This window comes from Anas acuta, chromosome 2 (assembly GCF_963932015.1).
Source record: "Anas acuta chromosome 2, bAnaAcu1.1, whole genome shotgun sequence".
Lineage (NCBI taxonomy): Eukaryota > Metazoa > Chordata > Aves > Anseriformes > Anatidae > Anas > Anas acuta.
The window spans coordinates 72,380,716-72,400,454 of NC_088980.1; the positions used below are offsets into that span (position 1 = coordinate 72,380,716).

General features: G+C 36.0%; 1 protein-coding gene across 8 annotated transcripts in view; it reads right to left on the reverse strand.

The window, feature by feature from the left end:
- Window positions 1-7,599: 7,599 nt before the first annotated feature.
- The window catches only part of CDH18 (cadherin 18), a 434,225-nt gene continuing 422,085 nt past the window's right edge, over window positions 7,600-19,739 (reverse strand). For 7 of the 8 annotated variants that reach the window (XM_068670852.1, XM_068670845.1, XM_068670846.1 and 4 more), the window contains 2 exons: window positions 14,551-14,802; window positions 7,600-12,948 (listed from right to left, as the gene is read on the reverse strand). In XM_068670852.1, coding sequence (XP_068526953.1) covers window positions 12,446-12,948; window positions 14,551-14,802 — 755 coding nt within the window. In that variant the 3' untranslated portion in view covers window positions 7,600-12,445. The remainder of the gene's footprint in view (window positions 12,949-14,550; window positions 14,803-19,739) is intronic. The other variant, XM_068670851.1, reaches the window with a different exon arrangement.

Here is a 19,739-nt window from a genome sequence, read left to right on the forward strand (position 1 = left end):
TCACCCCAGGTTCTCAAAGCACTTGGGAAAAAATGGATTTGCATACCTGGAAATTAAAGTTGAGTTTCTAGTTTCAAGGTTCCAGATTATTAGTAAAAACTAACCTTTCAATTTAGCATCTTCTGTTTAGTGTATACTGATATATGGAGAAAATGGATTTCAGGAAAACATTTGAATAGTTTAATTGCACATTGGAAGAAGGACAAGTAACTTACTTGCTAACAGGCAGATATTAGGGTATTTGCTCAAGGATGGATAAGGAATCAATGGCAGAGACGGGAAAAGAAGATTTGCTTGTGGATCCATCAGCATTTCTCTTTCATGGTGCAAAGTTTCACTTTTACTATACTAAGCTCAACTTTTCTTCTACTGTTACTCTTTCCACTAGTAAAATATTTGACTTTGATACTAAATTCTTATGCATATAAAGTGCTTATTTATCACTGAGTGAACTACATTTTCATGTCCATTATTATTCATTCACATCTAGTTATTCCTCTTTCCTGTGTGTATTGTTATCCATTATCATGTTTCAAAAACTGAATCAAGGACTTTTTCTCACCTGTAAATTTTCTGTTTTAAATATCTAAAAAGATTAAATCACCTAGAAATATCAAGTTACCAATCCCCCTTCCTTCAGAAGTAATTAAGCCTTACCTTTCCCTTAGTCTGTCTATAGGACTTCAGTTATAAAATATCCTCAATTAACCTTTATTTCTATTCCTATTGTTTCTGTCACATCAGCAGGTTGACAGCTTCCCTCAACCACGTGTAAATGTTAAGCTCTATGGGGTAACATATCTCAGCTGTTGTTTATTCAGCACAAAGACATTAAGGTTTTGATCATCCACAGATTCAGTATTTTCCTAAAATGCATTTATAATTATTAATAATATAATTAAATAAATAAATATAAATATTTATTTAAATATATAAATATATTTAAATATATAAATATATTTAAAATATATTTAAATATATAAATATAATGCATTTATAATATATAATATATATTACCAGTAATATAGAGACCACTGAGTAGTCCTTCACTTAAAAAATATTTCTACCATTTGTTCTTTATCCCTTATGTGGTTGAAATTGAAAAAATAGTTACATTCTGTACCCAGACAGGATAAGTTTATTTCAGTGAATTCTGTAGAAAGATTGACTCAGACTGTGACAGCTACAAAGGCATTTGGTGACCCACTTCAATCTGGAAACATCACCAGCAACATAGCAAGGATGGAAGCTGGAGAAGGAACTCAGTGCTGAATACAGACACATTGGTATTATTTAAAAATTGAATATGTCTTTTTACAGGGATATTTCCCAGATCCTCAAGGTCAAATAAGTAGCAGAATGTAGTTAGGAGAAGACAGGAATATGGTGAGCAGTCTGAATGACTCCCTCTCCTTTGGCACTGCCAAAGATTTTCTTTAACACTTAAGTGAGATTACAAACAAGTATAAAGAAGTGGTCATTTGGTGCCAATCATGTTTGCATTTCTCATTTCCAGTTCAAATATCAACTAGTGATCTTGAATTGATATGCCCAACATTTCATACTGATCTTTTTAGATACGTTTACTATCATATTTTTATTACAAAATCTGTCAAGAATGTGATGCTCCTCAGCAATACCAAGCACTGTACAGGATAGACTACACAATCTACAGCAAACAGCACAAGATGCAAAGAGACAGATTGACCATCTCAGCCTCTCACATTCAGGATGAAGCTTTTCAAGTTGTGATAACGTCTGACATAAAACACCTTGCAAACAAGGAAAAGCTTTTCACTTTCAGAGGGCAAAAGTTTTATTTTCCACAGCAACAAATCATAGCGGCATCTTCTTGGCTGTCAGAATAATGTAAAACTTCACAAGACACCAAGTATCTCTTCCACACATTTAAACTCAGATGTTTCTGTCTGATCTCTCTCTCTCTTTTTTTTTTTTTCCTCACAAGGTGTTTCTGCCTTCTAAAATATAACTTGGCAAGGGGCTGCTTGAGTTCAAGTCTAAACTGCCAACCTAAACTTCCAAAATCACCTACTTTTCAATTGACAAGCAGCATCTTTGTATGTACCACATGAAAATTATTTCATTTATTATATTGTTTATATTGTATATTATACTTATTAATTTTATATTATATGCTATATTTGTATATATGTATATGTGCATTTGTAGATACATATGTGTATTTGTATATATGTATATATGTTTATGATATATATTAATTTTATATAAAATTATTTCATTCATTATTTTGCATTTGGTCTATATTCTTTTCACTATTTTCACACAAGATAAATTAAGTCTGAGCAATGAAATTATATTGAATTCATATATTCTGAAATTTGGTTAGAAATGAAAGAGTTGGAAAAGAGTCAGTAGAGGTTTTGTTACATATAATGTATGGCAGAAATTTTCTCCAATGGGAAACTCTGGTTTTATTACCTATTATAGGAATGGATATAAAACAGTGAAATATTAAATCATAAAATTTTACAATAATAATCATAATACATTACTGAAAAATTATGCCCTGCATCAATAGGTATTTTATGGGTTGTATGGCTTGTCTCTAATAATTTTACCAATAATTGCATCTGTTCCAGATATTTGCTATCTATCTACTCTACCACCCTTCCATTGCTCTTCACACATAGACCCCTTCCCTTTCTTACAAGTCACATTGGATTCATTGTTATAACATTGGATTCAGAAATACTGCCTTATAAACCAGAAATTCTTTAGCCAAATAATGCCATTTTCTATGTGATTGTACAGCATCTAGGACAATAGGATCTTAGCCAATGTAAATGCTTAATAAGACCTTATTAAGCATTTTTAAAGTTATCATAGAAGCTGATTTGAAGCTAAATTATTATGCATGGGAAAAAGGTAAAGAATTCAGTTTTGATAAAGTCCAATTAAAATGTGTGAGAAAAAGATGAAAATTGATATGTTTGGCAGCAGTTTGGCAAGTGTTTCAATTTTTCAGAGAGATGAGGTATTATTCCTAGATTCCCCTGATATTCTTAAGATAAGTTATAGTACTACAGTGATTTAAGCATGTAGCACAAAAAGGGCCAATACAGGTAGAAAGGAAAAATAAATAAATAAATAAATAAACAAACATTGCATAAATCATATTTTCAGAATCATTCAGCCCCACAGAGCTTGACAGAAAATATAAAATCTGTTTTATCAAAAATATTGATTAAGTAATCAGTAAAAATTTTCTGGCAATTTGTAAAGTACATGGTGTTATGAAAGGAAGCTGGGAGGTACACATTTAACCTCCTGCTCTGAAACCAATCTCCCACACATCTGATAAAGTACTTTGACCAGTGAGTTATTGTTTAGTCCTTGAAGAGTTTTATTTAAGGTTCTATCTTTGACTTGCTTAAAAAAAAAAAGTCCTAATGATAGATTTTTCATCAAATTCAACAGAAATACCTTCTTAATGTTCTGAAGAAATTGGAAGGACAAAATTTGTCAAAAACTTTTTAGCCTGTTACTGAAAAAGTAAAATATTTTTGAAAGAAGAGTAAAGATGCATAAAATGCTCATTTGGAATATAGGAACAAGACCTCAAATGAGTTTTTGTTTTGAGTTTTGTTTTGTTCTCATTTTTAAATAACACTATATAGGATAGAATATGTTTATGGGGCAGTGGTTTCAGATTTGCTTAGAGTGAATTTGTGTTCCAAGTACAAGATCTGAGAGGTTTATATCCTTGTTCTTGCTTTGCCTTATGTTTCCTTCATTTTCTCAGAAAACTGGGTACTATACTTGCAGTTATAGAACAACTAACTTAACAATTAAAGCACTCTTTAGCATCCTACCTTAAAAAAAGTTCTCTGTACAAAACTATTTCAGTAGAAGTCTCCTTCTTGGGATAAAACATAACTAACAGATACCTCATTAAAGGAGATTTCTCTTTATATGTAAGGTATGAAACAGTTTAAGAGACATATGGTAGAAGAAATGTCATCACAATTAACTGATTTGATACTTTAGGATTAGAAGTAGTCAGAAAGAGCAAAAACATAATCATTTTTATTTGTACCAACATCGTATGTAAGTTACTTGCTTTTCAGAGCCAATAATCCAACTCTTCAAATCTTTCAATCCAAAAGTTCACAAAGACTCTCAATTTTAGCTTTTTTTTTAAGTATAGTAGCTACAGATTAAAAAAAAAATAATAATCTCTGAATGCCATGTTACTAGAGAGGGATCTGGGGGTCGTGGTAGACAGCAAGTTGAATATGAGCCGGCAGTGTGCCCTGGCAGCCAGGAGGGCCAACCGTGTCCTGGGGTGCATCAAGCACGGCATCGCTAGTAGGTCGAGGGAGGTGATTGTCCCGCTCTACTCTGCGCTGGTGCGGCCTCACCTCGAGTACTGTGTGCAGTTCTGGGCACCACAGTATAAAAAGGACATGAAACTGTTGGAGAGTGTCCAGAGGAGGGCTACGAAGATGGTGAAAGGCCTGGAAGGGAAGACGTACGAGGAACGGCTGAGGGCACTGGGCCTGTTCAGCCTGGAGAAGAGGAGGCTGAGGGGAGACCTCATCGCAGTCTACAACTTCCTCGTAAGGGGGTGTCGAGAGGCAGGAGACCTTTTCTCCCTTAACATCAGCGACAGGACCCGCGGGAACGGGGTTAAGCTGAGGCAGGGGAAGTTTAGGCTTGACATCAGGAGGAAGTTCTTCACAGAGAGAGTGGTTGCACACTGGAACAGGCTCCCCAGGGAAGTGGTCACTGCACCGAGCCTGACTGAATTTAAGAAGAGATTGGACTGTGCACTTAGTCACATGGTCTGAACTTTTGGGTAGACCTGTGCGGTGTCAAGAGTTGGACTTGATGATCCTTAGGGGTCCCTTCCAACTCAGGATATTCTATGATTCTATGATTCTATTTCCCCACTGAAAATTTATCTAGAGCAAACATAAATGATCAAACAATCTGATCAAAAAATGTAAATTCAAGGATGTTACAAATAGTGTAAATCCTTTTACTTCTTTTTGAGAGATACAAATTTGGTCTTCATGGCATAAGGTGGATGTTTATATTTCCATATAACTTTACATTTCCAGCATAGTTTTAAATCAGCAGGCCTAAAAAACCAAATAAATAGTTTGTTTAGTAAGAGTGAATTTTATTTTTTGTACAATACTATTATTCCCTATGAAGAAAGGCTGAGAGACCTGGGTCTGCTCAGCCTGGAGAAAAGAAGACTGAGAGGGGATCTCCTCAATGTATATAAATATCTGAGGGGATTTAGTCAACCTCTTTTCAGTGGTTTGTGGGGATAGGACAAGGGGCAATGGCTGCAAGTCAGAGCACAGGAAGTTCTGCACTGACATGTGAAAGAACTTCTTCATGGTGAGGGTGATGGAGCACTGGAACAGGCTGCCTAGGGAGGTTGTGAAGTCTCCTTCTCTGGAGATATTTAAGGCCTGTCTGGATGCCTACCTGGGCACCTTGTTCTGAGGAACCTGCTTTGGCGGGGGAGTTGGCCCCGATAATCTTTCGAGGTCCCTTCCAAGCCCTACAGTTCTGTGATTCTGTGATTTGATTTTTGTCCCACACAAATCATACTGTGAAATTTTTTGTTAGATATGTTGTGCTTAAGACTTCAACCAGGGCTGAATTTTACCCACAGAATCTTTGTTTTCAAACCAGTTCCAGAAGATAAAGGAAAGAACTATTTTTAGACATGGAACATGGATATTAATTTAGATTTTAAGTAAGTAATGTACAACCTTCATAAAAAAGTCAAGAGAAATCTGATTTGTTTCAAAATCATTAGTGAGGAAGGTATAGATGTGTGTAGAACTGCACCACGCCTCAAAATTGCCTTCAAAATTGCCTAAAAGCCTGGCAAATGCATATAACAGATCTATTCCTATTTAGGACTTAAGGAAGCAAGGTGGAAATTAAGGTATTTGAATTGCCTATTTACATTCACCTTTATTCAGCTTCCCATTGAGCTCACCTGCTATTTGGACTATACCACTCATCACCCATAAAGAGAAGATACACAATGAAAGGCCTGTGGATCCTTATTTTGTTCAGACTTGACTAACACCTTTCAAGCTCTGTGTGCTCCATGGTCCATAGGTGTCCTAATCCCAATGACCCTTTTTCCTGTGGATGAGGATGTTTTTGCAGACATGTACTTCCCATCACCTATAATATGTTATATTGCATGTAATTCCAGAATGAAAAATTCAAATTTAGAGGCAGCTAATGTAGAAAGAGTTTGTTGGATCGTTAGGACTTTCCTGTTAATTAATTAAAGGTTGAGGTGTGATGATGGATTTGTTAGGATTTACAAAGCACTGAAGTGCCTCAGGGAGACATGAAGCCCACAGAAGCAGTATACATAACTCACAAGAAAAGCTTTCTAGTTTTAGAAGAGTCTCTGTACCTAAAATATAAGTAATATATTTTGCTGAGAATAAAAGTAGAATGGATTTCAAGCAACCAGGAATTTAACAATAATATAAGATAATAAGCTCTGCTGAGACAGAGACAGAAAGAGAGAGAGTCTCCACTGAATCTTAGATATGAAAGACAATCTAAAATCCTTATAAATATTCTGTAGAATGTTTAAACATCTCAAATGAGGACAAAAACTTGCTTTCAGCTTCAGGCTAACAATATTTATCTTGCAGTTGAACGATCTCTCACCATGCTGTTTCTCTGGGGCTTTGCTGAGGCACATGTGAGGATTGCATAGAATGGTGTGATACATGACCTAAACTGGCCTGTGGGCAGTAACACAGAGTGCATATGAGTCTAACAAAACTGTATTTCCATTCCCTGTCAACCTTAGCTTTATTTTTGAGTTCTGTCAGTCTAGGAGAGAAGGTGTTACATGTCACAAGTTTCCTGTAAGTCATCGTATCACTGTTTTCTAAGACGTAATTCATTGGTAAAGCCTGTTTAATTCATTTGAGAAAGAATGAATGATTCCTGTACACTGCTATTTCAGGTGCCCAAGATTAATAATTGGGAATGTCTTTGCCTGTTTTTTTTTGTTTTGTTTGTTTGTTTGTTTTCTTTCTTTCTTTTTTTTTTTTCTCTTCTATTCTGTGTCAACCTAGAATAATAAAACTGGCTGTTACCAACAGTCGGGTTTCGTAGATGTACAATTCTCTAACTCAGTCATGTGGATAATGTATTCATCCTCTAATGCTGTATTTCAGTTTCAGGACAGTGATGGCTGGAGTGCAATAGTTGCCAGAAGTAAAAGTAATGAACCATTTAGCAGTTATACTGCAGTCTGTGGTAAAGTATCTCTGTCTCTCTCTCTCTCTCTCCCTACCCATCTGTAGCAATAATCATGTAAGACAATCTTTGAAGTAGTGACATAACTGAGTGACTATACCAGGCATTAAAGTCTATTTAAAGTTACCATACCGTTTCTGACATTGACCTCATTAATACTGCTATATCACGGCTCATTTTTAAAGACAGAGTGTCTTTTGATACCTTTAATTCTTTGGCGAATGTAAGATACAGGACAGAAGAAAAAATAACCCGTTCTAGTTGTGATGAGGAATACAATAACCCATCACCATAGCAAAGAGCATATTTTATTTGAAAAATACGAATAAAAGTTTTCGTCCCTTTTGTTTATTAAAAGAAAATGTAACAATTTCTATCAGTAACACTTGCATAAGGAGGTATACTTTACATTACTCTTTTGTTAAAAAATATATATATTTTTGGAGACTTTGGAAAAATAAGGATGGCCCAATACTTGCAACACACTCCTAATGTTCCTTAGAATGCACTGTGCCATTTATATATACTGCAAGTACAAGGTCTTAGCACTTTATAATCCACAAAGTTACCCTAGGCAGCATAATTGCATATTCTCCTCTGTATATAGAACATTTCCTTTGTGTGAGTCTGTAAGTTTGGTTAACTCCAGACTGGTCCAATATATGGATATGCGTGTGTGTGTATATATATATAATTATTTTTTTCTAAAGGATGATTTGACAAAGGATTAGAGCACAGAAATTTTGCAATTCCTTTTAAATACCAGTGAGAATATTTTCACATAGACATTTTCTTGCAGTATTTGCAACTAAAACAACTGCATCAATTAGAATTTGAAAAGAAAAATGTTTACAATTATTTTGATTTTCTACAAAGAAATGCAAAAAATAAAGTGCATAAGAGTGAAATGACTTTCAACTTTTACAGTGTTCTATGTGTATGAAACATAGCAACACTCATAAACAAATTGTTTACGATGTATTAATTCAAAACCAGTTGAATTCCAACTCTTCTTTAAAGTGTATTAAATTACATTTTTTACTGGTTTAGGTTGACAACATATATTTTACATTTCATACTTATAGATACCATTTTCTCAGATGACACATCAAGATTACAGCATAATGAGTGCTCCCACCATTACAAGAAAGAGGGTTTGTTTGAAGTAACGTGACTAATTAATTGGGTGTAAACACACAATTATTTGAATAGCTGTTGCAGAAATAAAATTCTAAATCTGAAATGTCTTAAACATCCCTTTCCATGAGCAGTCTAACTTTACTCTGTATTTTCCAGCTTAAGTAAAACTGGCAGTTTTCAGCATTTAGTTGTTCAATGGCAACAGAATTACTATTCAGGATAATTGGAACACATCTGAGAATATGACTGTATAAAAGGTCCATTAAAGTTTTAAGCAAAGTCCAGACTTAAGCAACAACCAGACTTAATCATTGTCTAGGAAAGATTTTCCCACAATACTTCCACTGAATTTATACGTTGTTTAAATCAGCAGTGCTACAAAATGACTGTATCTTCCATGACACGCAGTGTTAGTTTTCTTCCATTTTAATCAATATGAAAAAAGTAATTTTCAAGTATAGTTTAATTTTGTTCCTAGGACACCAAGTACCAAAGAAAAATTCTGTGGGATCAGGTAAAGAAATCTGCAAATCTGTTCTTTCTGCATCATGAGACCTTCTTCTGTGGCCCTGAAGATTTAATATTCTGCTATTTGTCATGCAAACAACACAGCACTGCAATGTGCATTGGAGTAAAAAACAGTAAGCATAGCAAGCATGCAGACGTATCATGACAGAAAAGCACATTTGGCGATCACCATGGATGGGACATACCAAACAGGACACACCGCAGAGTCTCAATAACCCTGCAGAATTTTAAATGGTTCTGAATTCCTGGGGCTGTGGGTACAATGCACATGCTGTATAGTAGCAAGAGAGCACCAGAAATGGTGAAAAGGGGATTTTTATTTCTCTGAGATATGACCTCCTTCTCTCATTAACTTAATCAGATCATGAGCTTTAGGAGTTGATTGTTTTTTGATGTCGCTGCAGTTAGCTCCTGTTGGCTTTTAAGCCCAAATGTTCTAGGATGCAAATAAAAAGAAAACAATGACTGGCATACCACGTAAAGTACAAAACACAGTTAATTTTCCTTGCTTTGGTGTAAAGACCAGAGGGAACAGACATAAAGATAAGTAACTCTTGTCTCTCAAAACTATAATATAACAATGAATGCAGCTTTTGTGCATATGTGGTACAAGTTATCATGGCTCATGGTACTACTAACATTCAAAGACTTTTCTTCTTAGCACTCCACTCATACAGTATAAAAACTGAGATGTTAGCATAAAGCAAGTGTCATTTAAATCAAAAGGAAATATATCTCCACAAAATCTTGAACTACTAGTTCCTTCATTTGGGACGAAACTGAAACATATCCTAACTCTACCCTCAAAAAAATAAAATGCATTAATCATTCTCAGCCCAATTATAAATCTCACTGCATTAAAGCATCTGTTTAATTGTACTCTAAAATGAGAATCTCTCCTGTATTTTTTTAGAAGATTCTGTATTAGGTAAAAATTAAAAAACAACAACAATAATCTGAACACAGATTAGGGAACTACTTTCAAATCATCAGCAGAACATTTTAGGGTTTGGGGCTTCCCCCCCTTCTAAACTGGTTTGTGGGTTTGGATGTTGACAGAAACAGTATAATTTTCAAATTGCAATTAAAACAGTATAGTTAAAAAACAATTCTGGAAGTAAGAGCAAACAGTATTTTTTAGAGCTTGAAAAATTTATTTCAAAGCTACTTGCTTATTTTTCCAGAAGGCTGTGTAAACAAAAATAAATCAACAATACCTTGGGAGGAAGTTTATTAAAAGGAATGAAAATTATTAAACTAGGACTGATCAAAAATCTCAGTCATATCTATGACCTACCCATCCATACAGTAAAGAAGGGAAGTGTTCACCTGTGTGGCCCACTGTAGGTCAGCAATACAGACCCTGCTAGGAGGAGCAAGAAGATTGAATGCATTCAGTGAAGATTAATGAGGTGGGTGAAGGTACTAGAAAACAAGGCTGAGGGAACTGAATTTGTTTAGACTTGAGAAAAGGAAGCTGAGGGGTGATCTCATTGCTCTCTACAACTACCTGAAAGGAAGTTGCAGCAAGGAGGGTGTCAGTCCCTTTGCTCAGGTGACAGCACATGTCAGTCTCAGGTTGCATCGGGGGAGGTTTAGATTAGGTGTCAAGAAGAAATGCTTCTCAGAACGAGTGGTTAGGCATCAGAGTAGGCTGCCCATGGAAGGGGTGGGATCACCATCCCTGGAGGTATTTAAGAGACATGTGGCTGTGGCAGTAAGGGACGTGGGTTAGTGGTAAACTTGATAGTGTAGGTGGATGGTTGGACTTGATGATCTTTTCCAACCTAAATGAATCTATGATTCTAAGTAATCCCTCCTCTCCCAAGCTGAAGGATAAGTGGTACCTGAAATGCATAGGGAGGAATCTTGTGCAGTGTTCAGATATATGTCACTCTCCACACCAGCCCAGAGAGTAGAAAAATAGTACACAGCTTCTGCCCTGAACAGTTTCTCTATGAAATACATATTATAAAAGTCCATTTCCATAGGTAAAGCTACAATCATCTTAAAAGCAAAAGGCTGTAGTAGACGGTGAATCTTATCAGTCATAATCCTTCATAGGATATGGGCTCCTGGTCCTCTCATTGTATTATCACAGGACAGACAAACAGAAGACTGAAGTTTCAAACAAACCAAAAGGAAATATAAATCTGCTGAACTAGGTGTTAAGCAGCCTAAAGAGCAAGTTCTACAATTCTCAAAACAAGATTAACATGAGACATCAATTTATTTAATCCATATGAACTCCCCAAATGACACATTTTATTTTTTTCACCCTCCACTGACTTTAAATGTTTCTGTTCCCATGATGCTTGAAACAAGGAGAGAAAAATAATAATAATAATAAAAAAGCTTTCTCCGCTTAGATAGAAAATGTTGCTAGAAAATACTGCAAGAGAAATGAAATATCAATAAACTGAACTAAAAAGAAAAAAGCATCATCATCTTAATCTCGCTTTTTCAATTTTCTCTATTCCAGTGTCTTACCAGCAGCTCTATTGTGCTTTTAGTTACACTACACACAGAAATAGACACATTATGATTAAGAAATGTGTCATAAATGGATTGTTGTTGCTCCTGGATTCAGACTTCAAAAGCTTCATCTATTGATATAAGTGAAGCACGGTGACCTAAACAACTGCATACTCTAATGGTGCTGCCATTGTTTTTACTGAAATAACCTATGCTTCATCTGCTTTGCTGCATAAAGTGTACTTTGGATCCATGCCATTTAGATGGTATTCCCATGAAAAGACAAAAAGAAAAAACACACACACTGGAAACAGTTCCTCTAGCACACTGTAACAGAGCAGCTCTGGGGTTATGGGGTAGAGCCATGTTTGTGATGACAGCTTATGATGCCCTCCCTCTGTTAGCTGGTTAGGGATGAAAAGATTATGAAGGACATAATGAAATTAAATCTTCTCAATGCAACCCGCTAATTCAATAAGATGTCAAAGGACCATTTATTTAAGAGGACAGGTGTGGCTTATCCCTTCTGTTAAAGGAAACTGACTCTTAGGACTTCTCACACTGATAGTAAACCCCACTGGCTACCTCACACTGGGATCACAAGGGCTAGAGCACAGCTAGAAATGCAACATCAAAACCACCTGCAAGAAATTCACTCTTCCATCAGCTATCTTCCTATACAGGCATGACCATAACTTACTATAGCTTGGAGATGTTAAGCATATTGCAATGAAAGTGTCATTGCTTGGCTTTACTTTAGGTACTGTATGGTACCACAGACTTTATTGAGCAATTAAAAAATATACACAAGGGACAATAGCTTCTTTTTTCTGTATTTTTCAAATTTGACTTTCTTCCAATTGGAGAACCCAGTTTCAAATATGAAAAGGGCACTTGTTCTACAGTAACTGTGTACAACTTGCTCAGTTCCAAGTACTGTATTCATTTGTTGTTACTGTTGCTGTCGTTCTATCTCCAGTTGTTCTGGGAATTACAACTAAGTTGTTCTTTCTGATTCTATTTCCCCATAGAGTTCAGCTAGCTTCTTGAACTCAGGCCCCCAGTCACCAAGGTAATTATAATCCTGGTCAGAGTGTGTTGTGACTGAATCCAGAGAGCTGATAGATCCAGCTTCAGATCTATGACCCTCATAGGCATATGTCTGCAGGGAGTCGTACGGGGGCACACTGGGGTCCAAATCAGCCTCTGCCAGTCTTTGTTTAATGAACTCCTGAACATCTACACTGTCAAGGCTTGAAGAGTGATGGTGCCTGGGTGCAGGCTTCACTTCAGGACGAACATCCCTCCGATATTTTAGTTCCTCAGCAGCTGATGGATTACGCAGTGCTGTGATGTCAAATGCTTCTGTGTCTTCTTCCCCACCGCCCTCATCATCGTATGTCACAACATTTTCTCGGACATCTTCTTCTGAAATGATCAAGGGCTCCTTCTTGCTACGTCTTAGGGTGATGAAAAGGACCACAATTGCTAAAGAGAAAACTGCAGATATTAGATTAGGTTTAAGGTTTACATTCAAAGTAAGTAGATATATGCTACAGAAATAGCACATACTAAATCATGAATACAGAGTTGTAATCCTTTCAGGCTAATATTTGCATTCTGATATTATTATGCTGGCCTTCAACTGGAGTATCATTACATTAGGCACATGTTCAATTTGGAAAAGAGCCTACTTATAGTCCTAAGTGAGCACTACCTTTGAGGTATAATGTGTTTGTTACATGAAGATAGATTACTGCATGCCTGGAAATGACCCATGAAATCTATACAGCTGTTTTTTGACATAGCAACCTGCCAAAGCGTAACAGGTAGACAACAGACAACCAAGGGGAAAGTTAATAGTGTTATTGTAAAATTACAAACTTCCAATACAGCCTGGTCTTCCAAAGGGCCAGTAAAAAGCATTCTTCTAGTGTGTATTTGCTCTGTGGGAATTGCTAGTGGTTTTTGAGCCAATAATGAAATCCACTAGTTAGATTATTAGGGATTTCATAAAGAACACAAAAGGGGATAACACCCTTCAGTAAATGAGAAATGAGTAACTAAGGCTGACATTTTTCAGAAGCATTGTTAAGGGCTTTCAGTGCTTCATGAAGACCAATATCCAACATATATATCTAATTAAAATGTATAAGCTTTATTTTTTCTCTTATGAATGTTCAATCTTTTATGATAAAATACAAGATTTAAAACTAATTGTGTTAATATACATTTTAAAACACTTTTTTGATAAAGAAGCTCTGAAGTAAGCTGTGATGAAAGTTGTCTATAGAAAATGTAGAGCATTCAGAAAAAAATCCTCAAAATCTCCTATGTGAGTCACAGTGCAACTCACATTATTTCTTTCCATCTCTATTAGAATGTAGAAAGGCACATGAATAGTACAGGAATATATACCTAGCAAGTTGTCCCCCTGCCACAATAAATAAATAGGTAAATAAATAAATAAATAGATAAATAAAAGAACATTAACTGATGAGTAACATTCAAATTGGCCGGGGGGGGGGGGGGGGGGGGGGGGAAGGGAAGAAATAAAAAAAAAAAGTGGAAAGAAAATGCACTTGCAAGGTCATTTATCTAATGGAGTCATCACATTGTCTCATATGTCCCTTGCCCCTGTGGATTATGCTGTACATTGCTATCAGCTTATCCCACAAAGGTAATTAAGAAATGGCTTTTCTATGGTGCTAATGGTGCTTCCTACAGTGTAATGCATTTCAAAAAGCTTTCCTCATCTCTCTTCTATAATTTTTCACACTGTTCCAGACATGGAATTAGAGTCAGTGGCTTTTTGAAATCTTTCCAAATTACAGAAAAAATTATCTGCAGTGCTAATTACTTGATAACCTCTGAAAAACTATTTATAGTGGATTCCAGGTATTCAATAATGTACTTTAAAGGCATTTTTTCCTATGCATTTTAGCTAAACCTTTCCCCCCTAATCACAGCTATATGTTTCTAATTACCTTCTACTACCAAGCAGCTTCAGGATCAAAAACATGTCACATTAAAAATTTCTGCCCTGTCTCATTCAGACAACCAGTGGAAGGATGGCAGTACTTAATATTGAAAATGACTTACCAAGAAGAATGACAACACAGAGCAGGATTGCAATTAAAGCTCCTGTGCTCAACCCAGCAGAGGAGAGAAAAGCTTCAGCATGGCAAGTTCTCACTCGTCCATCTCTCTCACAAGCACAAACCCTAATTGTGAGAGTACTGCTGCTGCTGAGAGGGGGCACTCCACCATCAGAAATCAAAACCAGGAGGTAATATATATCTTGAGTAGTTCGACTGTATTTCCTTCTTCTTGTCAGTATACTGGCTGTGTTATCTATGGTATCAAAAGAAAAACAGAATATCATCTTAATGAAGCGAAAAAGAAATATGTTATTAATTGTTTGTTTCCTATCCAGTACAAGTATTGGGCACAATCCTAATCTGTGAAAATGCATGATCTAGATTTACATTTATTGGGAAGCATTTCTGGCCAATGGAAGGTTAAGAGGATACAGGGCAAAGTAACTAGAATTGCATAAATAAGATTATTTATGCTCATGTCTGAGAGTCTAAGTGAACTTTGGCAAACATTTTGGGCCCAGTTTCCAAGTGTTTTAATCCTATGATATGCTGTGTATGGACACCTGTAAATGTGAATACCTGGAAATCTAAGAATATCTGTTGTGGAATTCATCAACAAAAAGTCATTTTGATTCTCAAATCAATGTTAAAATGTCTTTAATAAAAGTTAAATTAAAACTTTCACATTTTGCTGTTTGTGATCGATTTTATAGATCACCCGAGCTTTCAGAAAATATTTGAAAGGACTCATGCTGTAGGGAGGTCAAGATGAAGATGTAGTTACGGAACGAAATATGAGGGAGAGGGAGAGGGAGAGGGAATGGGGAAGGGAAAGAGAGAGAGCAGATACTAGTTGTTCTAAACCAGTAAAGGTCTAAGGTAGGTAAGGAAAGGTGACAGAAAGTGATGCAACGTTTTGTCACCATTATGTTACCTACAGATCCATCTGACGTATATTACAGTCAATGAGAATACTAATGCTACTATATACACTCTGCAAGAGTATTTATGGGCACTAATTGGGATGGCAAACTGCCACACATGTCCCTTCAAGTCCAAGAAATTTAGGGGCATAAAGGGAGTGTAGAGGAAGAAATGCTATGATAATATATTTACATCATAATTTCATATGTTTAAAATTCCATTTCAGTTTGTTGCTGCCACTTTAAGAGTACAGGCCCTTGAATAAGAGCCCACAGATACACCAAGCAAAACTGGAGACCATGAGAAATTGAATACATGAGGAGCTGCAGAAAGAAATCAGGACCAAGAAGATGAGAGGTTGGAAGAGAAGAGCTCTCCTCTCATGATGCTTGCACATGACTAACAGTCACAGATCCCCAGTGGTGGGTTTGTGGGTTTGGAATTTGTTAACAAACAACACAGAGGTGATAGTGCAAAAATGTGTCTGCTGGATTTTCCTTCCTATTCCTATATATATGTATATATATATATATATATTTTTTTTTTTTTTCTTACTACTGTAGCTACAGTACTATTCACCATGTGACTATCCTTCATGCCACAACTTCTGTCAAATTCTGTCTCAAATTTTAAACCATTAATTTTACTCAATTCTCTCTACATTTTGCTTTTGTGTATCACCCAATAGGGGTGTACTGATCAAAACAGATAGTGTAGCCCCCCAGAATAATATCATAATATATTTGGTAAGCGGTTTCGCATGAGAAAAATATCTGAGGTAGGAATTGCCTAAGGTCACAAAGGAACCGTGCCACTGAGCCAAAAACTGGGCATGAGGTCCTGCTGCATTGAAGTTGATTAGCTTTCTTCTCCATCCTCCCTGCTTATCTTCTTGGAAATCTCCAGTCTGAGTTTGTTACTAATTCATTAAGTTCTGTTCTTCATCTTTGCAGTGGGTGCAAAATCTGATTTCTATTCATTTATTTATTTTCAGTAGGCCTTCAAGTCCTCTTCAACTTTGTCATGTCACTTTTGAGGATTAAATTCTGAGATTCATGCCAACCTCCTCTTTAGATGCATGACACCAGCCATATATAATGTCATCTATATTCATTCTATTTATAAAACCCTTTTAAAGGCAAAGTGGCACAAAAAGATAATTTTGTCATCTGAAACATCTGACATAGAGCAAGATAATCACATTACGAAAATGTTATTTCTACAGATAAAATACTTTTGGTACACACGTATTCCAAAGTAAAAGTGTTTTCAGTAGTCCGTAGAACTCCAACACAGAGTTGATGAAAAGATATCTATTAAGTCAGGGTTTTCATTTGACATAGGGTTGTGGAAATGATTCCTGTATACCTAAACCATATGATATGTAGAAATATTTATCTTTTCTTATAAACATTCTATTAAATTTTAACTCTTCTCTTCCCTTGCTTAATCTGGGTCTTTATAACCTCATAAAACATACCATGGTGTATCCACTAATGCTTAAATTTTTCATCATATTATTGTTAAGAAATAAATTATTTCCAGATTATTCAGCACCTAAACTAGGAAGGAAATTGTTTTATAATGGAGTCAAATGACTGAAGAAATTAAGCCTGATAACACAAATTCAGATTGCATTTATTTTGTAAAGAAAATTCTTCCCTAAAGCAGAGTAGCCTTAAGGCCACGATTACAGACTGTGCTCACCCATTTTAGTCTTACTAGGCTTTGCTGATCTAATTCTAAAATATATGGAAAAGTCCTAAGTCTAACTTAACAAAATTGAAACAGCTTGTTCTTTGATACACATATGATCTAATTAAATGCAGTACCTGAACAATCTCAGTAGATGTATTTTAAATACTCCTAAAACAAACTCACAACCTTACAGACCACAGACTGCAAACAGGTAGATTGTCTGCATGGCTTTTAATTTTTTGGCACATATATTGGTAAAGTTAAGGGGGCAAAGTAAGACACTGTTTTATCTTTCTGCTACTTAATATTGCATTAAAAAAAAAAAAAAACTCTTGCTTTTTTATAATATCTTTCCTATTTTCCCATTCACTCTATTTTTTAATGTCAGACTGTCAGTCCCAACTTCCCCAATACTGCTGGAGGACATTGACAAAAATCTTGAAGGGTTCAAACAGGGAAACCACCACAGAATACAAAATGACCTTTAGTTGGTCTGTCTGTCAGCTGCTAAAGCAGTAGCAGGTTGAGCTCCAGAAACAGACCAAGAGCAGAAATAAACACATATATTTGTGACTAGAACAGAATTTAAAATGAATACATATTTTGCATAAAAATAAATTAATGTTCTCATTATACACACTAGGTGATGACTGCTGCTTCTGTTTTTCTATATTCAGAAAGAAACTCTTCATCATCTCCCCCATACACATTAAAAACTCCGGTGACTTTCTGGTTGTTCAGCATCCAATTTATAATTCCTTCCCTCTCTTGAAATGCACCTTGTAACAGCTTATTAGCAGAGCTTCTATCTACAGTTTCTCTTTTCATCTCCTGAACTCACAGGCTGTTAAACAAAACAAGGGTGGGGAGTGAGTGTGATCCCAGGAACACTAATCACTCAAACTGCTAAATTTTATCACTCTCCCTGTTATGCTGTTGGTCTGTGCCAACTAGGACTCTCACATAAAACCCAGCCACAGCCTGAGGTAACAGCACATACCAGTGACCCTCCCAGCAAGCAGTGTGGACAAGCATGCACAAGTTTACTCCTCCCATTTTACACAGTGCTTCAGTGTTATTCCAACAGCCTGCAGGTCCTTAAACATCCCTAAACAGCCTTGCGCTACACTCTGTACCACATAACTTCCTTTCATGCTATGGTAATACCACTACTCTGTTGGGCTGCAATTACAGATTTCATAATATTTCATGAACTCAGACAAGAAAAAAACATAGTAATGAAGTTGGTTACCGCTTGGGGGTTCAGAGGAGGTACAAGGCCAACTGCTATATAACGTTCACAGCCAGCCTGTGTTATTAAGTTTCTTTGCAAGAGAATGGGACCAGTCCTGGTTTTCGTTTGGGGTTGTTCTTTGTTTTTCCCCTCAGCACCAATACTGCCACAATAAGCTAAAGTCTGAGTGGTCACCTAGAAATCCCGCTGAAGTCATTAGTGAGGTGCAACACTCCCACATGGGACAGGTGGGATAATAAGGACACGCTTATCAGCAAGAAGAGAAAGCAATTTCAAAGAAGTGACAGTTCTAAGGGAATTGTAATTCAAGTTACAACAAACGAGAAGATGACAATCACACAACAAAGTTATCCAGAAATAACACCTCAAAAACCTACGGATATGTTCAAGGACTCAGCTTGAAATGAAATTCCCTATTGGTAATAATTGACACTGTATCCATGAGCTAAGCATTAATATTAACATCTGTCATGTCTTTCATCTCAGAAGAAAAAAATCTCAGATCTTATTCTGCTAACTCCATAAGGTGACAGCAAGTGTTACTACCAATAATAACAGTCCTTCATTTCTACTTAAGACTCTACATTATTTCCATTAGTGTCTACAAGCCCCAGACACTTCTGTTCATCTACCTTGTCTGCATAAGTACAAAAATGAATGTGGGACCAGATGATCTTGGAGGTCTTTTCCAACCTAAATGACTGTGATTCTATGAAATCCTACAAAATTTTGTACATGCAAATCTTCCTGTGCCTATATCCAAAGAAGACCCAAGTATTAAAATCTGAGCAGGAAAGCATGGCCTCCTCTTTTCCTCTTTCTGGCATAAATCTGTAAAAGAGTGAGGGATCCAGCGAGGAATCCAGTGAGGGATCCAGTATCATCACACAGGTAGAGAAGCAATGATGAATATACAGGCTGAAAAGGAAAACATAATTGACCTAATATAACAAAATAATATGTGTGAGCAGGAGAAGTTTAAGTTAAAAAAAAAAAAAAAAAAAGGTTTAAATTTTAAAAAAAAGTTTTGTTTATAATGATTTAAATTTTTAAACAGAAATTGACAAACTGCAGTACCAACTGTATCCTGTTTCCATCTCTTAATTAAATTGTTTACATTCTGTATCAAAAACTAATGGAGGACCCACTGAGAAGGAAGTTTTTACAAGCAGGAGCAGCTTTTACAAGAAGGGTTTTGGCATGAAACAAAAAAATCCCACAAACTGTAAAAGCTAAAGGCAGCCAAGTATGAAGACAGATGCTGATGACCTAGGAAAGAGTTTATCAAGGGAAATAAAAAAAATAAAAAATAA